We start from the raw sequence: 16,427 nt of genomic DNA, 5'->3' as shown, positions 1-16,427 counted from the left end.
ATTTGGGTTCAAATTTTGGGTCTTTTAGACGTTCATGTTTTGTTTAAGCTTTATTTCAGTAACTTTATTTTTACCTTTTAATAAATGTAATCGGCGTTGAAATACAGTCACTGAATTGTTGTTTTAAATGTATATATAATAATCTAGTTATATATATATATAACAAAGAAAAACAAGAAGTTAACTGACGTAAAACGGCAAAGAAGGGGTTAACTTACGTCACCATGACGTGGATTGTATACAAGGATGTGGATCGCGAAACAGCTAGCTACGGTAGCTAACCCGCACAGCGTTGGTTTTCGTCTTTTATAAGGAAAATTAGCGGTATTTTGGGAGTACAACTGACTCAAACTTTATACAACAACGTGTAAAAGTCTCCACTAATAACGCTTACGTAGTGAACGGTGAAGCGAGCACGTGCAGGTTGTTAGCGAAGCTCCAGCCGAGAAGCAAACATGTGTACCGGTTATTCCACTCCTGTTTACTCTCACGCTGGACGAGGACGCTTCCGGGATGTTTACGAGCCTGCGGAGGACTCTTTCCTTTTGATAGACGCTCTGGAGATTGATGCACAGCGGCTGCAGCTGATGAGGTCAGATTTAGCTCAACTGCTGCCCCCCACCCCGCCCCGCCCAACCCAACCCAAACTATCACACATTCCCTTTAGCTGACCTGAGTCTTAAAATATTGGTGTTTCTCATTGCTGTTTCTAGCCCTTGTGTGTGTTTGGAGGTTGGCAGTGGCTCTGGAGTGGTGTCTGCATTCCTGGCATCAGTGGTTGGACCTTCAGCTTTATACATGTCAGCATCATGTCCATCTAATAAAAATGGATTTACTTGTAAAAGTATGGGAGAAAAAGCAATCAACATATTCTAATCTTGTTTCTCTTGCAGCTGCACTGATGTGAATCCTGCAGCAGCACAGTGCACAGAAAAGACAGCTTCCTGTAACAATGTTTCACTGCAGCCTGTCATCACAGACCTGGTGAGACTTGTGCATCCACATGCTTCATGTGCATCCACATGCTTCATGTGCATCCACATGCTTCATGTGCATCCACATGCTTCATGTGCATCCACATGCTTCATGTGCATCCACATGCTTCATGTGCATCCACATGCTTCATGTGCATCCACATGCTTCATGTGCATCCACATGCTTCATGTGCATCCACATGCTTCATGTGCATCCACATGCTTCATGTGCATCCACATGCTTCATATTTCTCTTTCCGTCCTTTAGGTGGAGTGTCTTCTTTCTCGACTGAGTGGAAAAGTAGATGTCCTCCTGTTCAACCCTCCCTACGTAGTGACACCATCGGAAGAGGTGGTTCAGCTAGGTTCAGGAAGTTATCTAAAAGGTGTGGAGCATTTTAATAATGAGCGCTTTCCTTTCAGGTTGGCAGCAGAGGTATCGAGGCTGCCTGGGCTGGTGGGAAGCGAGGACGAGAGGTGACGGACAGATTTCTGCCCTTGGTACCGCAGTTGCTGTCCCCTAAAGGCTTGTTCTACCTCATTACCGTTGCTGAGAATGACCCAGGTAGGTTTTGATGTCTTTTAAAATCATTTTCAAGTGCAAGAACCAACAATAAACTCAACCATTTTCTCTTTCTCACTAGATGAAATCATCAATTTACTGGGAAAACATGGCTTAAAGGGAGAGTCATGTTTGTCTACAAGAGCTGGAAATGAGAGACTGTCTGTCCTGCGTTTCCACAGGAGCCAAACATGAACTGCCACCAATAAATCGTGTGAAAGGATTACCGGCAGCTTGAACTGACAAAGAAGTGACTGGACATATTTTGAGGCGACTCGACTCACCTCTTGGGATCCAGAGGCTTGGATTCTACCTGGACAAATGTTCACGGTTGAGAAAAGCTGCACGCATAATACATTTTTGGACTGTGTGCGAGGCGCCTCCAATGTACACATGCTGACCCCTCTCTGTAATACTGAAGCAGAAATACCACAAAATTCTCCTCACATTCACCTGGACATTTTTACTAATGAGAATTAATGATACAAACAACATACTCCATCCAGACAAGTCCGACCACCGTGCATTTTTTTTTTTTCTAATTTAGAAGTTAATTCCAGTGCAGACAATATTCTATCCTTTTTCTAAGGGTACAATTGGAATGTAATTTTTATTTCAAGTATGATGCTTCTTTACACTAGAGGTTGATATGCTACTATTTCATCTATTTTCAGCATCGCATGAAGGAAAAGAAAAAACTCAACTGGACCTAACAATCTGAAAAGACACTTAGTGTAGTAGAATAGTAAAAAGTTAGTGTAACCTTAGCTGATGTATTTAAAAACAGTAAACTTGTTTTCTATTCATCAGTCTGCCTTGTTAGTGTCTCTTTTGTGTTATAAAACCAGTTTTATGTAACAGAAGTAAACTGAGCACAGTCGAGTGGGATTTATGTTGACTTCCACGTGATGTGTCCGTCCTCTCCGAGCCCGACGGCCCCGCCGGCCACCAGCTCCAGAGCGGCGGGGAAGGCTCGGTGCTCGGCCTCTCTGATTCTGTCCGACAGACTCTCCTCTGTGTCGCCGCTCAGCACGGGGACCGCCTCCTGCGCGATGATGGCTCCTGCGTCCACCTCTTCCTAAAACACGAGTGAACAAAACAGTGTTCAGTTTAAGCAACTCAGGTATTTGCCTCTTAGTTCGACATCCGGTATTTCCGCAGTATGTCATACTTACTGCTACAAAGTGGACCGTGCAGCCAGCGACCCTCACGCCGGCCTGCAGGGCCTGCTTCTGGGCATTCGCACCCTTGAACGAAGGCAGCAGGGATGGATGGATGTTCAGTAGCTTTCCTGTAATAGAAACAAACAGTGACTGACCGATGTTCTGACTCAGTGAAAATGTAAGTAAAACAGTTGTCTGAACAGCATTTTCATACCGTTCCATTTCTTGACAAAAGTTCCCGTGAGGATCCTCATGAATCCAGCCAGACACACCAGCTCCACCCCAAACTCTTCAAGCACGCGATCGATGGTGCCGTCGAACTCGGCTCGGCTCCCGTACAGTTTGTGGTCCACCACCTAGTTGGGTTAACAGAATGTAGTGTTTCGTGAGTCAGCCTTATCCTTAAGGATCCCAATGTTTATTTCCTTCAATTAAATGCTGAAAAAATGGCTGGACTACTGTAACTTCGTTTTTATTTTTAGTAGTGGCGTTATCGTGTGAATTATTATTATTACCCGAGTCTGGATTCCAGCCAGTGATGCTCTCTTCAGGCCCTGAACTCCAGGCCTGTTGGAGATGACCACCGCAATCTCTGCAGCGCTGGACGGACGCTTGACCTGCTCTATCAGGGCCTGAAGGTTGGTGCCTGGGACACGAGGAAATTGTTAGACACATGAGGAAAACGTAGGGAGTCTTGTGATCCACTTTTAAAGGAAATGTTTGATATACACCGACTCGCTGTACATGTCACAAAATGCTGAATTATTCCTTTAAAAAGGTAGTCTGGGACTTGTAAGAAACTCTATTTTCTCATCTCAAGTTTATCAAAAACACACCTGTGCCAGAGATGAGAACAGCTACTTTTGTCTTCTTGCATGGTGTGCTGATGTCGCCATGGCAACCATTGTTTTGCTCAATCCCCAACTCTCCGCCGGAGGCTGTTCCTGCATTCAGCAGGCTGTGTTTCAGGTTACGGACCACCACTGGTTCTGCCCCTGCATAAAAAAAACAATAAATATTTTACTATAATTCTAAGATCTCTAACTCTCTAATGCAGCATCTGAAAGTATGCTGTAGGAGTGTTTCAGTGTCTCACCCGGCTGCTTGTGGGCCAGTGAACCCACAATCCAGGCCTCTTCGTGGGCTTGAAGCTGGCGCAGGACCCTCTGAGCATCCGGGGGGGCGACCACCAGCACTGCCCCCAGGCCACAGTTGAACGTGCGGGCCATCTCCTCCTCGCTCAGACCCCCCTCTTTGTGGAGCCAGGAAAACACCGGAGGGACGCTCCATCGAGATGCATCTGAGTAATGCGTAGAAACCGAGCGTAAATATTAATGACAGAGCGGTGGCCTTTAATAACGAGTGACCTCTACATTTTCTGGACAGGGAAAGACTCCCAGGACGACTAGACTACATTCAAAATAAGTGGAAGGGAAATGTGTGAATATAATAAGAAGGTTGTTTATGTTTGACAACATTTGTACTGACTAGTGCGCACAAAGGTCATACAGCTATAAATATGCTTATACAGGAAATTGTCTTGATTCCTATTTTTCACCGCACACTAGGAAACCATAGATAAAATAAGCTTCTAAAATGCAAATGCAGCTTCATCCAGAGGCAAACCACCTTTCCAGTTTGTTGACGTCAACATTCTTATACGCTTATGTTGCGTACGAAGATCAAGTGTACTTGTGCTTTCATCTCACCCAAATCGACTGCCAGTTCCTGGGGCAGCACCCGAGGGATGTTCTCCAAAAGTCCACCCCCTGTGATGTGAGCGTAGGCTTTGACAGCACCGCTGCGTAGGATTGGCAGCAGCAGGCGACTGTAAATCTTTGTTGGTGTGAGCAAAACCTCCCCTGCAGGCAGAATTTCAGGCAAATGGTGAGAATTAAGTGTTAAAGTTGGGCTATAATATTTAAAAAATATTTTAACAAAGACTTGCAAAACCTCATACACCCTCTGTGACTCACCGACAGTATGTCCCCGTTTGCCAAAGGGAGCTGGGGAGGTGTAGCTGAGGCGGGCCTTCTCCAGGACTTTGCGGACCAGGCTGAAACCGTTGCTGTGCACTCCAGAGGAGGCCACTCCGATCAGCAGGTCCCCCTCGGCGATGTCCCTCAGCCTGGGCAGCAGGGCTCCGCGCTCCGCTGCTCCGACGCAGAACCCGGCCAGGTCGTACTCACCCGGAGCGTAGACGCCCGGCATCTCTGCCGTCTCGCCTCCTGGACACGGACAAAGACACAGACGGGGGCTTGAAATACAGTAAGTCACGAAGGAGGGAAGTCGAGATACAGCACAAAATTTAAGACACTGAATCCACAGCTTTTGATCTAAGTTATTGGAAATATATTTTGGATTTGGAACTCTTATCATAACCAGCACCACATCTGTCCTCTCACCCAGCAGCGCACAGCCCGCCGTCTCGCAGGCCTTCGCGATGCCGCCGACCACGGAGGCTGCCACATCCACGTCCAGGCTGCTGCAGGAGAAGTAGTCAAGGAAGAAGAGAGGCTCGGCGCCCTGAGCGAGCACATCGTTCACACACATGGCCACCAGGTCCTGACCCAGGCCGCCGTGCTGCCCGCACGCCTGAGCGATCTGATTTTTGCATTTTTAAATCAAAAGGAAAAAAGCTTCAGAGCCAAAATCAAATAAGACAAAGTAAACTGCCGAATATTAAAGCTGCACGTGAAAAGACTTGTAACAATTACAAACAAACAGATATTTTGCTGGAGATTTGAAATATACAAGTTTTGGCACCTTGACGAATTAAAAGTGCAAGATTTTAAACTCTCCACACTCACTAGCAATGAGCTGAATCTGCTCCCGAGTGTCCTTGAAATAATCCTGGATCTTTCACACTTTAAATGAATTTGTATTTCTGTTCAGGGGTTTTAAGAAGCCAGAGTCTAAGCCTTTGAATCTGTCTACAGACAAGCTCTCCTGCTGCTCGTTTACTTCTGAGCCAAATGTGGATCCAATTCTGAAAACAGTTATTTCTTCGCCCATCTGGAAATTACCAAAGCCATTTTTGACTGAGTGGAGGATTTAGCACTTTTAGGTTCTCATTTGTTCCAGGACTTTGTAATTACACAGAGTCACATATTGAACAGTGACAACAAATGACGGTTAAGTTTGCAAAAAAAAAACAACAACTCTTCAATCAAAAAAGCAAATGTAAAAATTCAAGCCCCACCTTCAGCTTAGTCCCCACTCCGTCTGTCCCAGATACCAGGATGGGGTCTACAAACCCTGCTGCCTTCAGGTCAAAAAGCCCAGCGAAGCCCCCCAGGTCTGCATTACACCCTGATGGGAAAAAAGAAACCAATTACAGACACAGTTACTGCTTCATCCACTTTTTCTGATGTTTGTATTACTGCAACAAACGAGACCTAATCAAAATCACTGCAATTACAACTACAATAGCCCCCCAAAAAAACACAGCTATTTGTTTCCTAATGAGAAAACGGTTTCAGCCTGCTGCTTAAAACAAGAAAACAATGTCTGTGTCTGACAGGTCACACAGCTGTTAAAACTGAGGAAGTAGTGCTAACGCTGTTTTCCCTCACTGCTATTTTTGTTTGACTGCAGCACTGAAAGTTACAAGCATCTAATCATTGTTTAGATGCACAAAAAGAAGGTGTTTTCATGCAATTTTTGTAGATGAAATTGAAATTACCAGCGCGAGAAGTCGCCTTGGCCAGAGGCTTGATCATCTCCACCAGCTTGTTACCGGCGGCGATGTCCACTCCGCTCTCCTTATAGGTGAGACCTCTGTCAGAGACACAAGTGGTATCATGTCTGTCTGCAGCTGGAACTGCATTAAGTCTTGTGGAAGAACATTGAGTCTTAAAATCAGAAGGGAATTTGTGATTGATTGTGGATTAGAAGAGGATGTTACATACAGGTACATCCACAGTGAAGTTTATTATTCATAAACACACGACGTACAGTTTGGAAATGAACTAGAAAAAAACTACAAACTCAATAAAGCAAAGAAAAAATGAAAACAAAAAAGGGAATGTTTTAGTGTTTTGGTTTGTGTGTTTTTTAGCTTGTAGCACACTCACACACACCTGTGTTGGTTCAGGTGAGCGATGGCCCGGTGCCCGATGTCATGGCGGTACACGGCGCCCGGGAAGCCAATGGCGGCCACGCCCTGATTGGCCGCCTGCAAGGCCATCTCCAGGGACGAACTGACCGCGGTGACCGTCAGGACCCGCCCGCCGCTGGAGACCACGCCTCCTTCCTTCAGGGCTGTGCCAGCGTGGAAAACCTGCAGCCCCGTCACCTGAACCTTGGACAAACCTGAAGCAAGAACAGCGAGTGAGTCTGATGGTTTCAAGTTCTGGATAACAGCAAGATATCAAAGAGTGATAGTGTGCGTTTCCCACAGATGTTTCTTCCCCTCTTTCTCCATGTTTGAGCTCATCACAGGCTGGTCTTTGGCTCTGCCGTGTCATACATACCTGTGATCTCTACTCCTTTCTCGTAGGAGCCGGGGTAACCGGCGCTGGCCATGACCACTGTGACTGCAGAGCTGTTCTGGTGCCACACGGGGGCGTTAGCGGCCAGTTTGCCATTCATGGTGTTCAAGATCACTTCATACAGGTCGCTCTTCAGCAGGGGCAGCAGCACCTGAGAGAGAGAGAGAGAGAGAGAGAGAGTAGAGAGCAAAATATAATGTTAATTTCCCATTGAGACGATCCGGTGACAGATAAAAGGCGACGAAACTCACCTGACACTCTGGGTCTCCGAAGCGACAGTTGAACTCGAGCACTTTTGGCCCCTGCTTGGTCAACATCAGCCCTGCGTACAGCACACCTGGAAAAGCACAGAGGAATGAATGAGATGGAGACTATGACTCATCCGGCTGAAACCAACGACAGATGCAGGGGAGTTACAACAACAGATGAAGAGCACTTGCCCACGTAAGGCGCTCCCTCCTCCCTCATCCCGTCCACCGTCTTCTGAAGGACCGTCTCTCTGATCTGCTGCAGCAGCTCCTGACTGACCTGCAGTGGCATGGAGCTCATTATCAAAACAGAGAACCAAGCTGAGACGCAGAGGAGGGGAATATGTCCCCTTTTTTTTGACTCCTGGTGACAAAGCACGATGCTGCTCTCTGTTAAATGTCACCACAGTACCTGAGGGGTGGGGCAGTAGGCCCCCATGCCGCCGGTGTTTGGCCCTTGGTCACCGTCCTGCAGCCGCTTGTGATCCTGCGCCGGAGGCATCGGAGACACAGAGGACCCGTCGCTGAAACACAGACACTACAGGGCGAGGAGGAGAACGATTAACACCCTTCCGGTTTTCCCTCCATCCGTACGTCAAGAGTGAGTTGGTGCAGACATGTTGCGAGTTTCAGTGTAACCGTTTCACTCACAGACACTTCCTCTCCCTCTAGAAGCTCCTCGACCACCACCGTCTCCCCCGCGGCTCCAAACGCTCTGTCCTGTAAGAGTCAGCCATTTACACACACACACACACACACACACACACACACACACACACACACACACACACACACACACTTGATCCACTGTTGATATAAAAATAACAATTATAGCAGCTTTGAATACAGTTTCAGCCCAGAAACACACAGTGGCAAATTAACCCTTGTCAGAGCATTTATTATTATACTGTAGTTCTAGCAAGGCACAAAAATGTGACTGAGTAATCACAGAGGGATTAGACTTCTACTTCAGTAAAATGTCTCTCTTCCACTCCTCACCTAGAATCAATGATGACACAGAACCATATCTAACAGTCTGGTACCTTCATGATGTCCATCACAGCCCGACAGGCCTCGTCCCGGTCTCTCGCCACGATGACTCCCTTCCCAGCTGCCAGACCGCTGGCCTTCACCACCAGCGCAGGGAGCTCGGCGCTGCGGACCAAAGGAACAATGACACCAACTCAGTAATATGCAGAGAGAATCAACATCCTCTCACAGAGAGGACATCTGGAACAGATGCTGCGCCGCTGACATAAAGCACAAAATGTTTTTCTGTGGACCATTTAACATTTGCAGAGCGCACGATTGTCTGGGAATGGGTTTGGGGTGTGTATGGATGAAGGCTGTCAGAATGTGGCGGCTGTTGTTCTGCCCAAGATGCTTTATATGACCAAAGAAATGACTTTCGCTGAGCGCAAAGGATTTTCTCTTTGTTTATCAAAGTTACAACTCTTTCTTCTTTCCTCTGGAACGTCTTCGAGGGCGCTCTGACATGAAAAACAATCACCACATCTTAGATCGTTAACTCATGAAACCATCTGAGACACAAAAACTTCAGTGAAGATTTCATTTTCTATTATGACAAGTTTTTGTGTTTAATGGCTCTGAAAAACAAAACTCAACAGCCTTCCTGCTGGAAGTGAAAACGGATATCAGTGATGGTAGTGACTCACCATAAACAGTATGTATTCAGCTTGTTTTCTCCTCTAATTACACAAATGATTAATTAGCTGGGCAATGCCAGGCAAGGAGGATATAAAGAAGTGACCCTATATGTCTGTCTTTTATATTACCAATCTTTAAATGTGCACAAACAAACACTCTTCCAAAGATATAAACTTTATAAACTTTATAAACTTTGTGCTTGTCTACTGTACTGACGTGCGGATGTATTTGCAGGCCTCCTGGGGGTCGGTGAAGGAGCTGTAACGGGCCGTGGGGATGCCGTGGCGCTCCATGAAAGCCTTGGAGAAGCTCTTGCTGGCCTCCAACTGCGCCGCTTTGGCAGAGGGGCCGAAACACGGCACTCCCGCCGCCGTCAGGTCGTCCGCGATACCTGAAAGAGACGTGGAGGTCGAAGAGAAGGAAGCGGTGAACAGGACACTAAATAAGACTCGAGTATGACTCCTGATGTTGACGTTCGCTTACCGGCTGCCAGCGGCACCTCGGGTCCGACCACAACCAGCCCCACATGATGGTCCTTACAGAACTGAGCCAAGATGGTGTGGTTACTAACCGATACCTCTGCACGGAGGAAATCAGGGGAAGTAACAGTTCAGGATTCATTCACACACCATCCTTCTCTTCACTTTAAACATGGGTGCCATAAATTCTCTGCTGAATGTATTAAAACAGGGCGTCATGGTAGCTATGGGTGACGTGAAATAAGTACAAACTACCTTCTTTATAAGGGTAACCTGTGGTGTGTTTATTATTGTCTGTTCATTGGATTTTTGTGTTTTTAATATAAATGTCTCACATACGGTACATTGGAAAATCCCAGAAATATTATGTCAGTATATATTATGTTAAAGAAAATATTTAAATAATGACTCCAGAGCTGTTGGTCACAGAGAAATTACAGACTTATTGTTTAAAAGGAAGCCTTCGTTAGTGTTTGTATTTACCAGAGTTGCTGATCTTCCCACAGCCTGCTGTGCCTGCGTTACCCGGAGCAACCAGAACTTGCTGAATCTGTGGCGACTGGGCCAACTTCCAGGCCAGTGCATGCTCCCGTCCGCCACTGCCAACCACCAGCACCCGTTCTGCCATGGTACCTGAGCGACTGGGGGGGGGGGGGGGGGGGCGACATAGGGTGATCCCAGCATGTAGTATTAGACTGAAATCAGTCACACCTTCACGCTTACTCCGCAGAACACCCTGCGCTTCTCGTCAGCCTTTAATTGTTCGTAGAGGATTTAATTGTATGCCGACACTGACCTATAACGACCGGAGTTTGCTAAGCTGTGAGGAAGCGTTGACCTTTTCTGAGGCCTGGGGTCTTATATTATCTTGTAATGCCACACAAACAAGAACCCAATCAACTAGAACAAAAACACAAGTCAACAATTAAATGGCATGGTCACCAGGCAGGACCGAATCACCGGCTACTGAAAACAGGGGCTCATTTGCATAGAAAAACAAAGCCATTATCAGGTTGATATACAGTAAACCACTTGCCGTAGCCTCAGTTTGGCAATGCGGCTCTTCTGCAGTCTCGCTTTCTGTGAGCGTTTCATTTACCAAGCGCAGTGACTGCATCACATTTCTGTTTCCAAACCAATTTTCTGTGAAGCAAATATTTCATTTACTATTTGCATATGCAAAGGCTGGAATATAATTTTTTTTTTTTTTCTTTTTTTACAGCCAGATTGATGTGAAGGCCTTTTCTCATTTACTCATGATATTTGCAACCATCTAAAATGTCTGTGATTTAATAATAAACTGTATTGGAGAGGATTTACCACTCAAAATAAAAGGAAACTGCTCATCTAAAGTACAGCATGATATGCAATGTCACGTTGAGTGTCACACAATGTAAATTCACTCAACAGAAAACAATGTTCCTCATGACACACACTGGGATCAATTTAATCTCACCGCTGGAATAAAAACTTGAATGATTTCGCTGGCTTTTTGGCTTATCTGTTGTTCTGAATTTCCTAAACTAGAAAAAGAGAGACTTGTTATATTCAATCTTGCCTCAAAGTGTAATTGTGCAATTGCATCTTGCAGCGCTGTGAATGTACAAGATTTTACATGAAAACAGTCGGCAAATACTTCTGTGCACCCTTTACACCCCTACAACTCAAACAAAATGGGGTCAGAGTTCACACCATCCCAATCTGCACTAACCTCAAACCTATGACTGGAGCTGTGAGGATTGTGCAACTCCATGTTTTACCAAAGTAAAGGCCTGAATGTGCAGATACATCGTCTAAAAGCTCCCTTGAAACACTAATTTGGGATAAGATACAACGCATGTTCCGCAATTAGCCAAAGCACTGGTTGTGATTGAAATCACCCCGCTCATGTGACTCACATGTCAGAGAGCAAATCAAATGCATGAGTCTAACAATGAGCGTTTTTAAATACCCCTTACAGAAAACTATACATGAAGTGTTGCAGCATGCATCATTTTCTCCTCACACTGTCTCTTTAGTTAATTTGTGTGGAAGTTGTCAAATAGGTCAACCCAAGCATTTAACCCTGGGTATGCGCAGTATAGTTGCATAAGCATAAAAATACACGCAACTCTTCTACAATTTAACATGACAGATGGTGTAATTTTCCGATGGAGTCTCTTGCAATAGCTAAAAAGAAAAAAGGCAATGTCCAGTTCAATTTGTCCTACTGACTTCAATGATTTTTTTCAGTACAAGCTAGTACAGTATAAGTGACATGCACTTAAAAATGACAGTCAACTCTTCCAGTAACATTAGCACATTAGCTTGTGGTGGAAAAAACATCCAGCATGCCGTTTAAACCACTCACCTGTGTGTTAGTGAGCGCGTGAAGCAGGAAGTAGCCGGAGCCTGGTTCAGGAGTGTCTCCTCTGCTCTCTGCAGACTGACCATGGATGCAACGCGTTATCTCACACACACACACACACACACACAGCACACCACGTGGATTCAATATATCACAGTGATGTACATGGTAGAGCTGCACAACGTCAATGCAACGCAAAGTTACGCAAAGTGCTAAATAACATTACAAACAGGCAAATGTGTCGCCGTTTTTCGTTTCGTTAGTGTACTTATGTTTCTTCTTCTCACCTTTATCTGCCGCTCAAACTATTTTGGTCAAGTTTTTTGGATTCCTCCAACTTCCTCGGGGAGTAACAACCGAGTGCATCACGGGAGTTGTAGTTAATTAATTCGCAATGCCAGGTGGGACGCCACAGCTATTTTTTTTTCTGAAAAAGGGAGCTCAAGAGAAAGTTATCGATGCATCTGTTGGTAAAATATGTTTTAGATACATTTCCTTAATTTGCAATAAAAAAAAAAAATGGATTCAAACTGGGTCACTATAATCACAAGCATCCACTGCTGCTTTTCAGGCAATAAATTAGTCCACTTAGTTTCCTTGAATAGACAAGTACTTGAGGAAAACAGATTTTTTTTTAGTGCATAAAATATTGCTTCAACACCAAAATAACTTAGTATAGATCTATATAATAATGTTATTTGCAGCTCCAAAGATACCAATTTAACAATGTAAAAATGCTATTACTTAAAGATACATCTCTGACTCAGCCTGTTATTTAAAAAGCCTCAATTTAATAAGTCTTTTTATTTTTTTGTGTCCTGATTCAATTTTATATTGTTTATTTCCTGTTTTCTTTCCTTTTCCTTTATTTGTATGAATATATGTACTGATGTTTGTTAGTCAACCTTTGCTGTATGTTTTGTGTTTGAAATCACACACAAAACAAATAACTAACAACTACATACAATTAGGTTTCGTCCACTGATCCCCAACCTAGGGTTCAGGCCACCCTAGGGGCCACAAGATAAATCTGACGGGTCGTGAGATGAAGAATGGAGCAGGAAATAAGAGAAAAAGTTCTGCTACACAAATTTACTTTTTTAAGCCTCTGTTATTGAAATAAGACCATATGAGAAGATTAGAGGGGGGATGTCTCTTTGGTGGAAGACAAAAAGTTTGTGAACCACAGCTTTAATCTTTAATAATGAATGTTATAAGCTCATGATATGTTTTTTAATTCAAATTCTTTATCTTAGCTGTAAAACAAATATGGTGGAGCAAAAAGTACAATACATCCCTCTGAAACACATTAGAGAAGGATTTAAAGTCGCATTAAAATGAAAACACTCAAGAGCAAAAAATACTACACAAAACACTGGACAAATGCTGACTGTTTTTTTTTTAATCTTCTTTCTTTCTTTTTTCAAAGAAAGCCATTGACATTTAAAACATCTTTTTCAAGAGTGTTCAGGACAAGATAGTCAGTAATAACAGACAGCAAGTTTCAGATTATTAGACTGCTATTGTAAAATGATGGATTCAATTTCTAAACCCATCCCAGACCCAACCTGAAAAGCAGCTTAAAACAACTCAATAGCTGTATGGAAACAGGCATCATTGATAGAAATGTGTGTGGATGACTGTGGGTTTGTGGGTTATTGATCTGTCGGTTTCTGCTCAATAAAATGTCATATTATCACTTTTATTTTTCAGATCACAATAAAAGCGTCAACACTTTAGTTCTTGAGTCCGCGTGTGCCAGTCCGGTCACAACAAAGGGAGTTCAGGCGCGTTGAGGAGTTCTTGTCCTACCCCCGACTGCCGTAGGGCGAAGAACGTGATGCCTGAACTGTACGCTGCTGGGATCGTGATGTGTGTTAACTTGGGTTGCTCTTGCTCCTGTCCGTCTTCTTGGGCCATCTGTCTCACCTGACCTAATCCCAAGAGAATAGGGAGAAGAATATGTACGATATTTGGGCAGGATGAAAAAGCTGCACAAATAAAACCACAAATACATGATTTACCCTCAACATCCAGGGCTTTCCATCGCGGGTCAGACTGGCTCTCTGAGAGGCCGGACGAGCAGGAATCGGGAGTTAATCGCTGCAGGACGTCTTCTCGGCGAATCAGCAGCACGGATTCGCTGCAGAGTCGCTGGTGCGCCTCTCCCTCACTTGCTAAAAAGAATTTAAAAACACAAAATAATAACGCATCGACGCCAGATGACCGAGAGTCGTTATCTTCTCAGTACTCACCTACATCTAAAGGATTGGTCATGAAAACTGCATTAGGTGCCACCCCAAATATAAGCTGATGGTGCCAGGCGTCCGGCACGTCCTCTCCCTCGGGTACGGCCAGCTGCATGTTCATGGTCGCCACGGGAACGGCACCTTTTTGAATCCAGCGTGCGAGCCAGGGGATCAGCTTCACCCGCCGGCGGGGATGAAGGTGGAAGAAGCGACCCGTCACCTTCCCGTTACTGGCCTGCTCTGCTCCTGCGACGAGCTGAGCGTGAGTCGCACCTAGAAGGAGATGTAGTGTTTATTGAGCCTGTATGATCATTACAGAAGTACAGGGTCTGTCTATTATAATCACACTTTTTATATTTAAGATCAATGAATATACATGTGTTTCTTTTTCACTCAGAACTTCAAGTAGGGGACGACAGCTTGAGCGAAACGCCAGAAATGTCAATGTAAAAACTGTGTAACAGAGCTGAAAAAGTCAATTACAGTCTCTCCTCTGAGAGACATAAAACTCTTTGTCTAATTCAAGAGGGTACTTTTGAATTTGCCTGGTTGGCAGTGCAACCAGCTGTCGCGCTGGCAGGAAGCGGCGCTTATGGGTTCAAGACGTTACACAGCCTCATTCAGCGGAGGGAGTTATAGTCCCTGCTAGCATCTGTGACACCTGAGATATTACTGCCTGTTGAGCCGAGTTAAGATATGCGCCTATACAAAGTCATCCTTTATGTATTAATATTTCATTACCTGAAATGTCACAGAGCAGTCTGCAGGAGTTAGAGCTCAAGCCAAGTGTTTAGAGTGTAATATCTGCCAATTTAGTGACATAAATTAAAGAAGAAAAAAATAAAAGCTACATTAACATGAAAAAAAAGTCATTTTATTTCCCTGTGTTCATGTCGCTTTCATTTGGAGCCTTTATTGTGAAGCACAGCGCTGTGGAAGAAATCATTGATTAGCTTCTTGACGGCTGATGATGCTGCTGCTGCTGCTGCTTATGTGATGAATTAAGGAGAAAGGCGTGATAGTTGGAGGAGATTGCCGATTCATAAAATAGAATCTCTATCTTTATGCTTTATCAAACTGAAGCAAAGAATGTTTAATTCACGTAGCACACACGTGAGGTCACAATAACACCCTCAGGTGTAGCTTTGGCACCTGTGTTTGACATTTACCGGCTTCGCTCCGGGACAGCAGATAGTCCGGCAGAGGTGACTCATTCCTCCTCAGGCGAGTTTGGACGCAGCGATCAGCTTCCTCAGGGGCCACATCCAGGCCGAGGGCCTTCAGCACGTCCACCACTGCTGTGGCCCCGCAGGCCGACACTCCGATCTGCAGGGTCTGCCTCTCCAGAGCCTCCTCGATGGACCACAGCATGGCTGCACCACCTCCCGCCTCCTCCTCCTCTTCCTCGGCTCCATGGAGCTGCTCACATACTGCCTCCATCTGTGAGCTTCACCTGCAAAGACATGGTTACAGATTAGATTAAAACTCCATAAAATCTCAGGAAAATGCCGATTCCTATGCAGGTGAAGTGCATCGATATAGTGCTGACGTGTTGCATTGAATTCATGTGCAAAAATAATTCAGTATGTTAAATATACCAGTTAAATAGTTCAAAACAAATCAGTGTCTTGATAAACAGCTGAAGTGTCAAGTTCACTTCTCTGAAATCATCACAGCTTGTTCCCAATGACACTGATGATCCTGCTCGGTGACAAACTCTGCTGCCAAAAGTCAAAGAAGAAGCTCTACAATCCGCTTCCATGTGTGCAAGTACAGAGTAATAACTAATAAGTCACTGCCTGTGCTCTCTCACCATTCCCCACACTGACAGAAGTAGCCGGTCGCGACAACGATGTGCGATGCGCATGCGCGAAACTGACATGTGGTTTAGTTTCGGTGCTTTCTTCACAAGTCGGACAAGAAGGCAAAGTGACGACTAGCGCCTCCGCTGGTCGAGTAGCGCCATGACACAAGAGAGAGAAGCAGCAAACAGCCACAGCACAGTTCATTCAAAAATCTACAGCGAAACCGATTGCAGTGTGCTGTATATCCTATGCTAATACATGAGTGGTTTAACCCCTTACCAGTTTGTGTGGAAACACTTTGGAGCCATAGCCTGAACCAATTCTGTGTCAACAGCTGTTGCATATGATATGGATCCTAATTCTTTTTTGCACAGACAGAATCAGGAGACAAATACACGGGTCCCCACAGGTGGGACGGTGTATTTTAAAGGGCTAAAGT

At 44.9% G+C, this 16,427-nt stretch overlaps 3 protein-coding genes across 10 annotated transcripts; 1 reads left to right on the top strand and 2 right to left on the bottom strand.

The window, feature by feature from the left end:
• The first annotated feature begins 229 nt into the window (after window positions 1-229).
• n6amt1 (N-6 adenine-specific DNA methyltransferase 1) lies at window positions 230-2,348 on the top strand. 2 transcript variants are annotated; one of them, XM_056370851.1, is made up of 6 exons: window positions 231-592; window positions 714-800; window positions 894-984; window positions 1,243-1,326; window positions 1,398-1,539; window positions 1,619-2,348. In XM_056370851.1, the coding sequence occupies exons 1-6, from the start codon at window positions 456-458 to the stop codon at window positions 1,729-1,731; spliced, it is 654 nt and encodes a 217-aa protein (XP_056226826.1). In that variant the 5' UTR covers window positions 231-455; the 3' UTR covers window positions 1,732-2,348. The 2 variants fall into 2 exon arrangements, with proteins under 2 accessions (XP_056226827.1, XP_056226826.1); XM_056370852.1 differs by lacking the exon at window positions 714-800 and having other exon boundaries at window positions 230-592.
• Window positions 1,980-12,291, bottom strand: gart (phosphoribosylglycinamide formyltransferase). 5 transcript variants are annotated; one of them, XM_056370848.1, is made up of 23 exons: window positions 12,222-12,291; window positions 11,938-12,012; window positions 10,071-10,228; window positions 9,592-9,687; window positions 9,325-9,499; window positions 8,484-8,595; window positions 8,092-8,160; window positions 7,853-7,978; window positions 7,633-7,720; window positions 7,444-7,529; window positions 7,175-7,343; window positions 6,782-7,013; window positions 6,385-6,479; window positions 5,902-6,011; window positions 5,105-5,303; window positions 4,676-4,927; window positions 4,409-4,561; window positions 3,796-3,999; window positions 3,536-3,694; window positions 3,215-3,345; window positions 2,914-3,055; window positions 2,712-2,827; window positions 1,980-2,614 (listed from the first exon to the last, which is right to left on the bottom strand). In XM_056370848.1, exons 3-23 carry the CDS (start codon window positions 10,213-10,215, stop codon window positions 2,426-2,428), a joined length of 3,048 nt encoding a protein of 1,015 aa, XP_056226823.1. In that variant the 5' UTR covers window positions 10,216-10,228; window positions 11,938-12,012; window positions 12,222-12,291; the 3' UTR covers window positions 1,980-2,425. The 5 variants fall into 5 exon arrangements, with proteins under 5 accessions (XP_056226823.1, XP_056226824.1, XP_056226822.1 ...); XM_056370849.1 differs by having other exon boundaries at window positions 10,071-10,220; window positions 12,222-12,284; XM_056370847.1 differs by having other exon boundaries at window positions 11,938-12,036; window positions 12,222-12,239.
• A 1,331-nt stretch (window positions 12,292-13,622) lies between these two features.
• LOC130165096 (uncharacterized) lies at window positions 13,623-16,068 on the bottom strand. Of its 3 annotated transcripts, none has more exons than XM_056370023.1 (5): window positions 15,997-16,068; window positions 15,353-15,636; window positions 14,190-14,456; window positions 13,959-14,111; window positions 13,623-13,863 (listed from the first exon to the last, which is right to left on the bottom strand). In XM_056370023.1, the coding sequence occupies exons 2-5, from the start codon at window positions 15,621-15,623 to the stop codon at window positions 13,718-13,720; spliced, it is 837 nt and encodes a 278-aa protein (XP_056225998.1). In that variant the 5' UTR covers window positions 15,624-15,636; window positions 15,997-16,068; the 3' UTR covers window positions 13,623-13,717. The 3 variants fall into 3 exon arrangements, with proteins under 3 accessions (XP_056225998.1, XP_056225996.1, XP_056225997.1); XM_056370021.1 differs by having other exon boundaries at window positions 13,623-13,868; window positions 15,997-16,066; XM_056370022.1 differs by lacking the exon at window positions 15,997-16,068 and adding an exon at window positions 15,782-15,990 and having other exon boundaries at window positions 13,623-13,868.
• Between the last annotated feature and the right edge of the window lie 359 nt (window positions 16,069-16,427).

The sequence above is a fragment of the Seriola aureovittata genome, chromosome 24 (assembly GCF_021018895.1).
Source record: "Seriola aureovittata isolate HTS-2021-v1 ecotype China chromosome 24, ASM2101889v1, whole genome shotgun sequence".
NCBI lineage: Eukaryota > Metazoa > Chordata > Actinopteri > Carangiformes > Carangidae > Seriola > Seriola aureovittata.
This window is presented reverse-complemented; position numbering and strand designations above follow the sequence as displayed.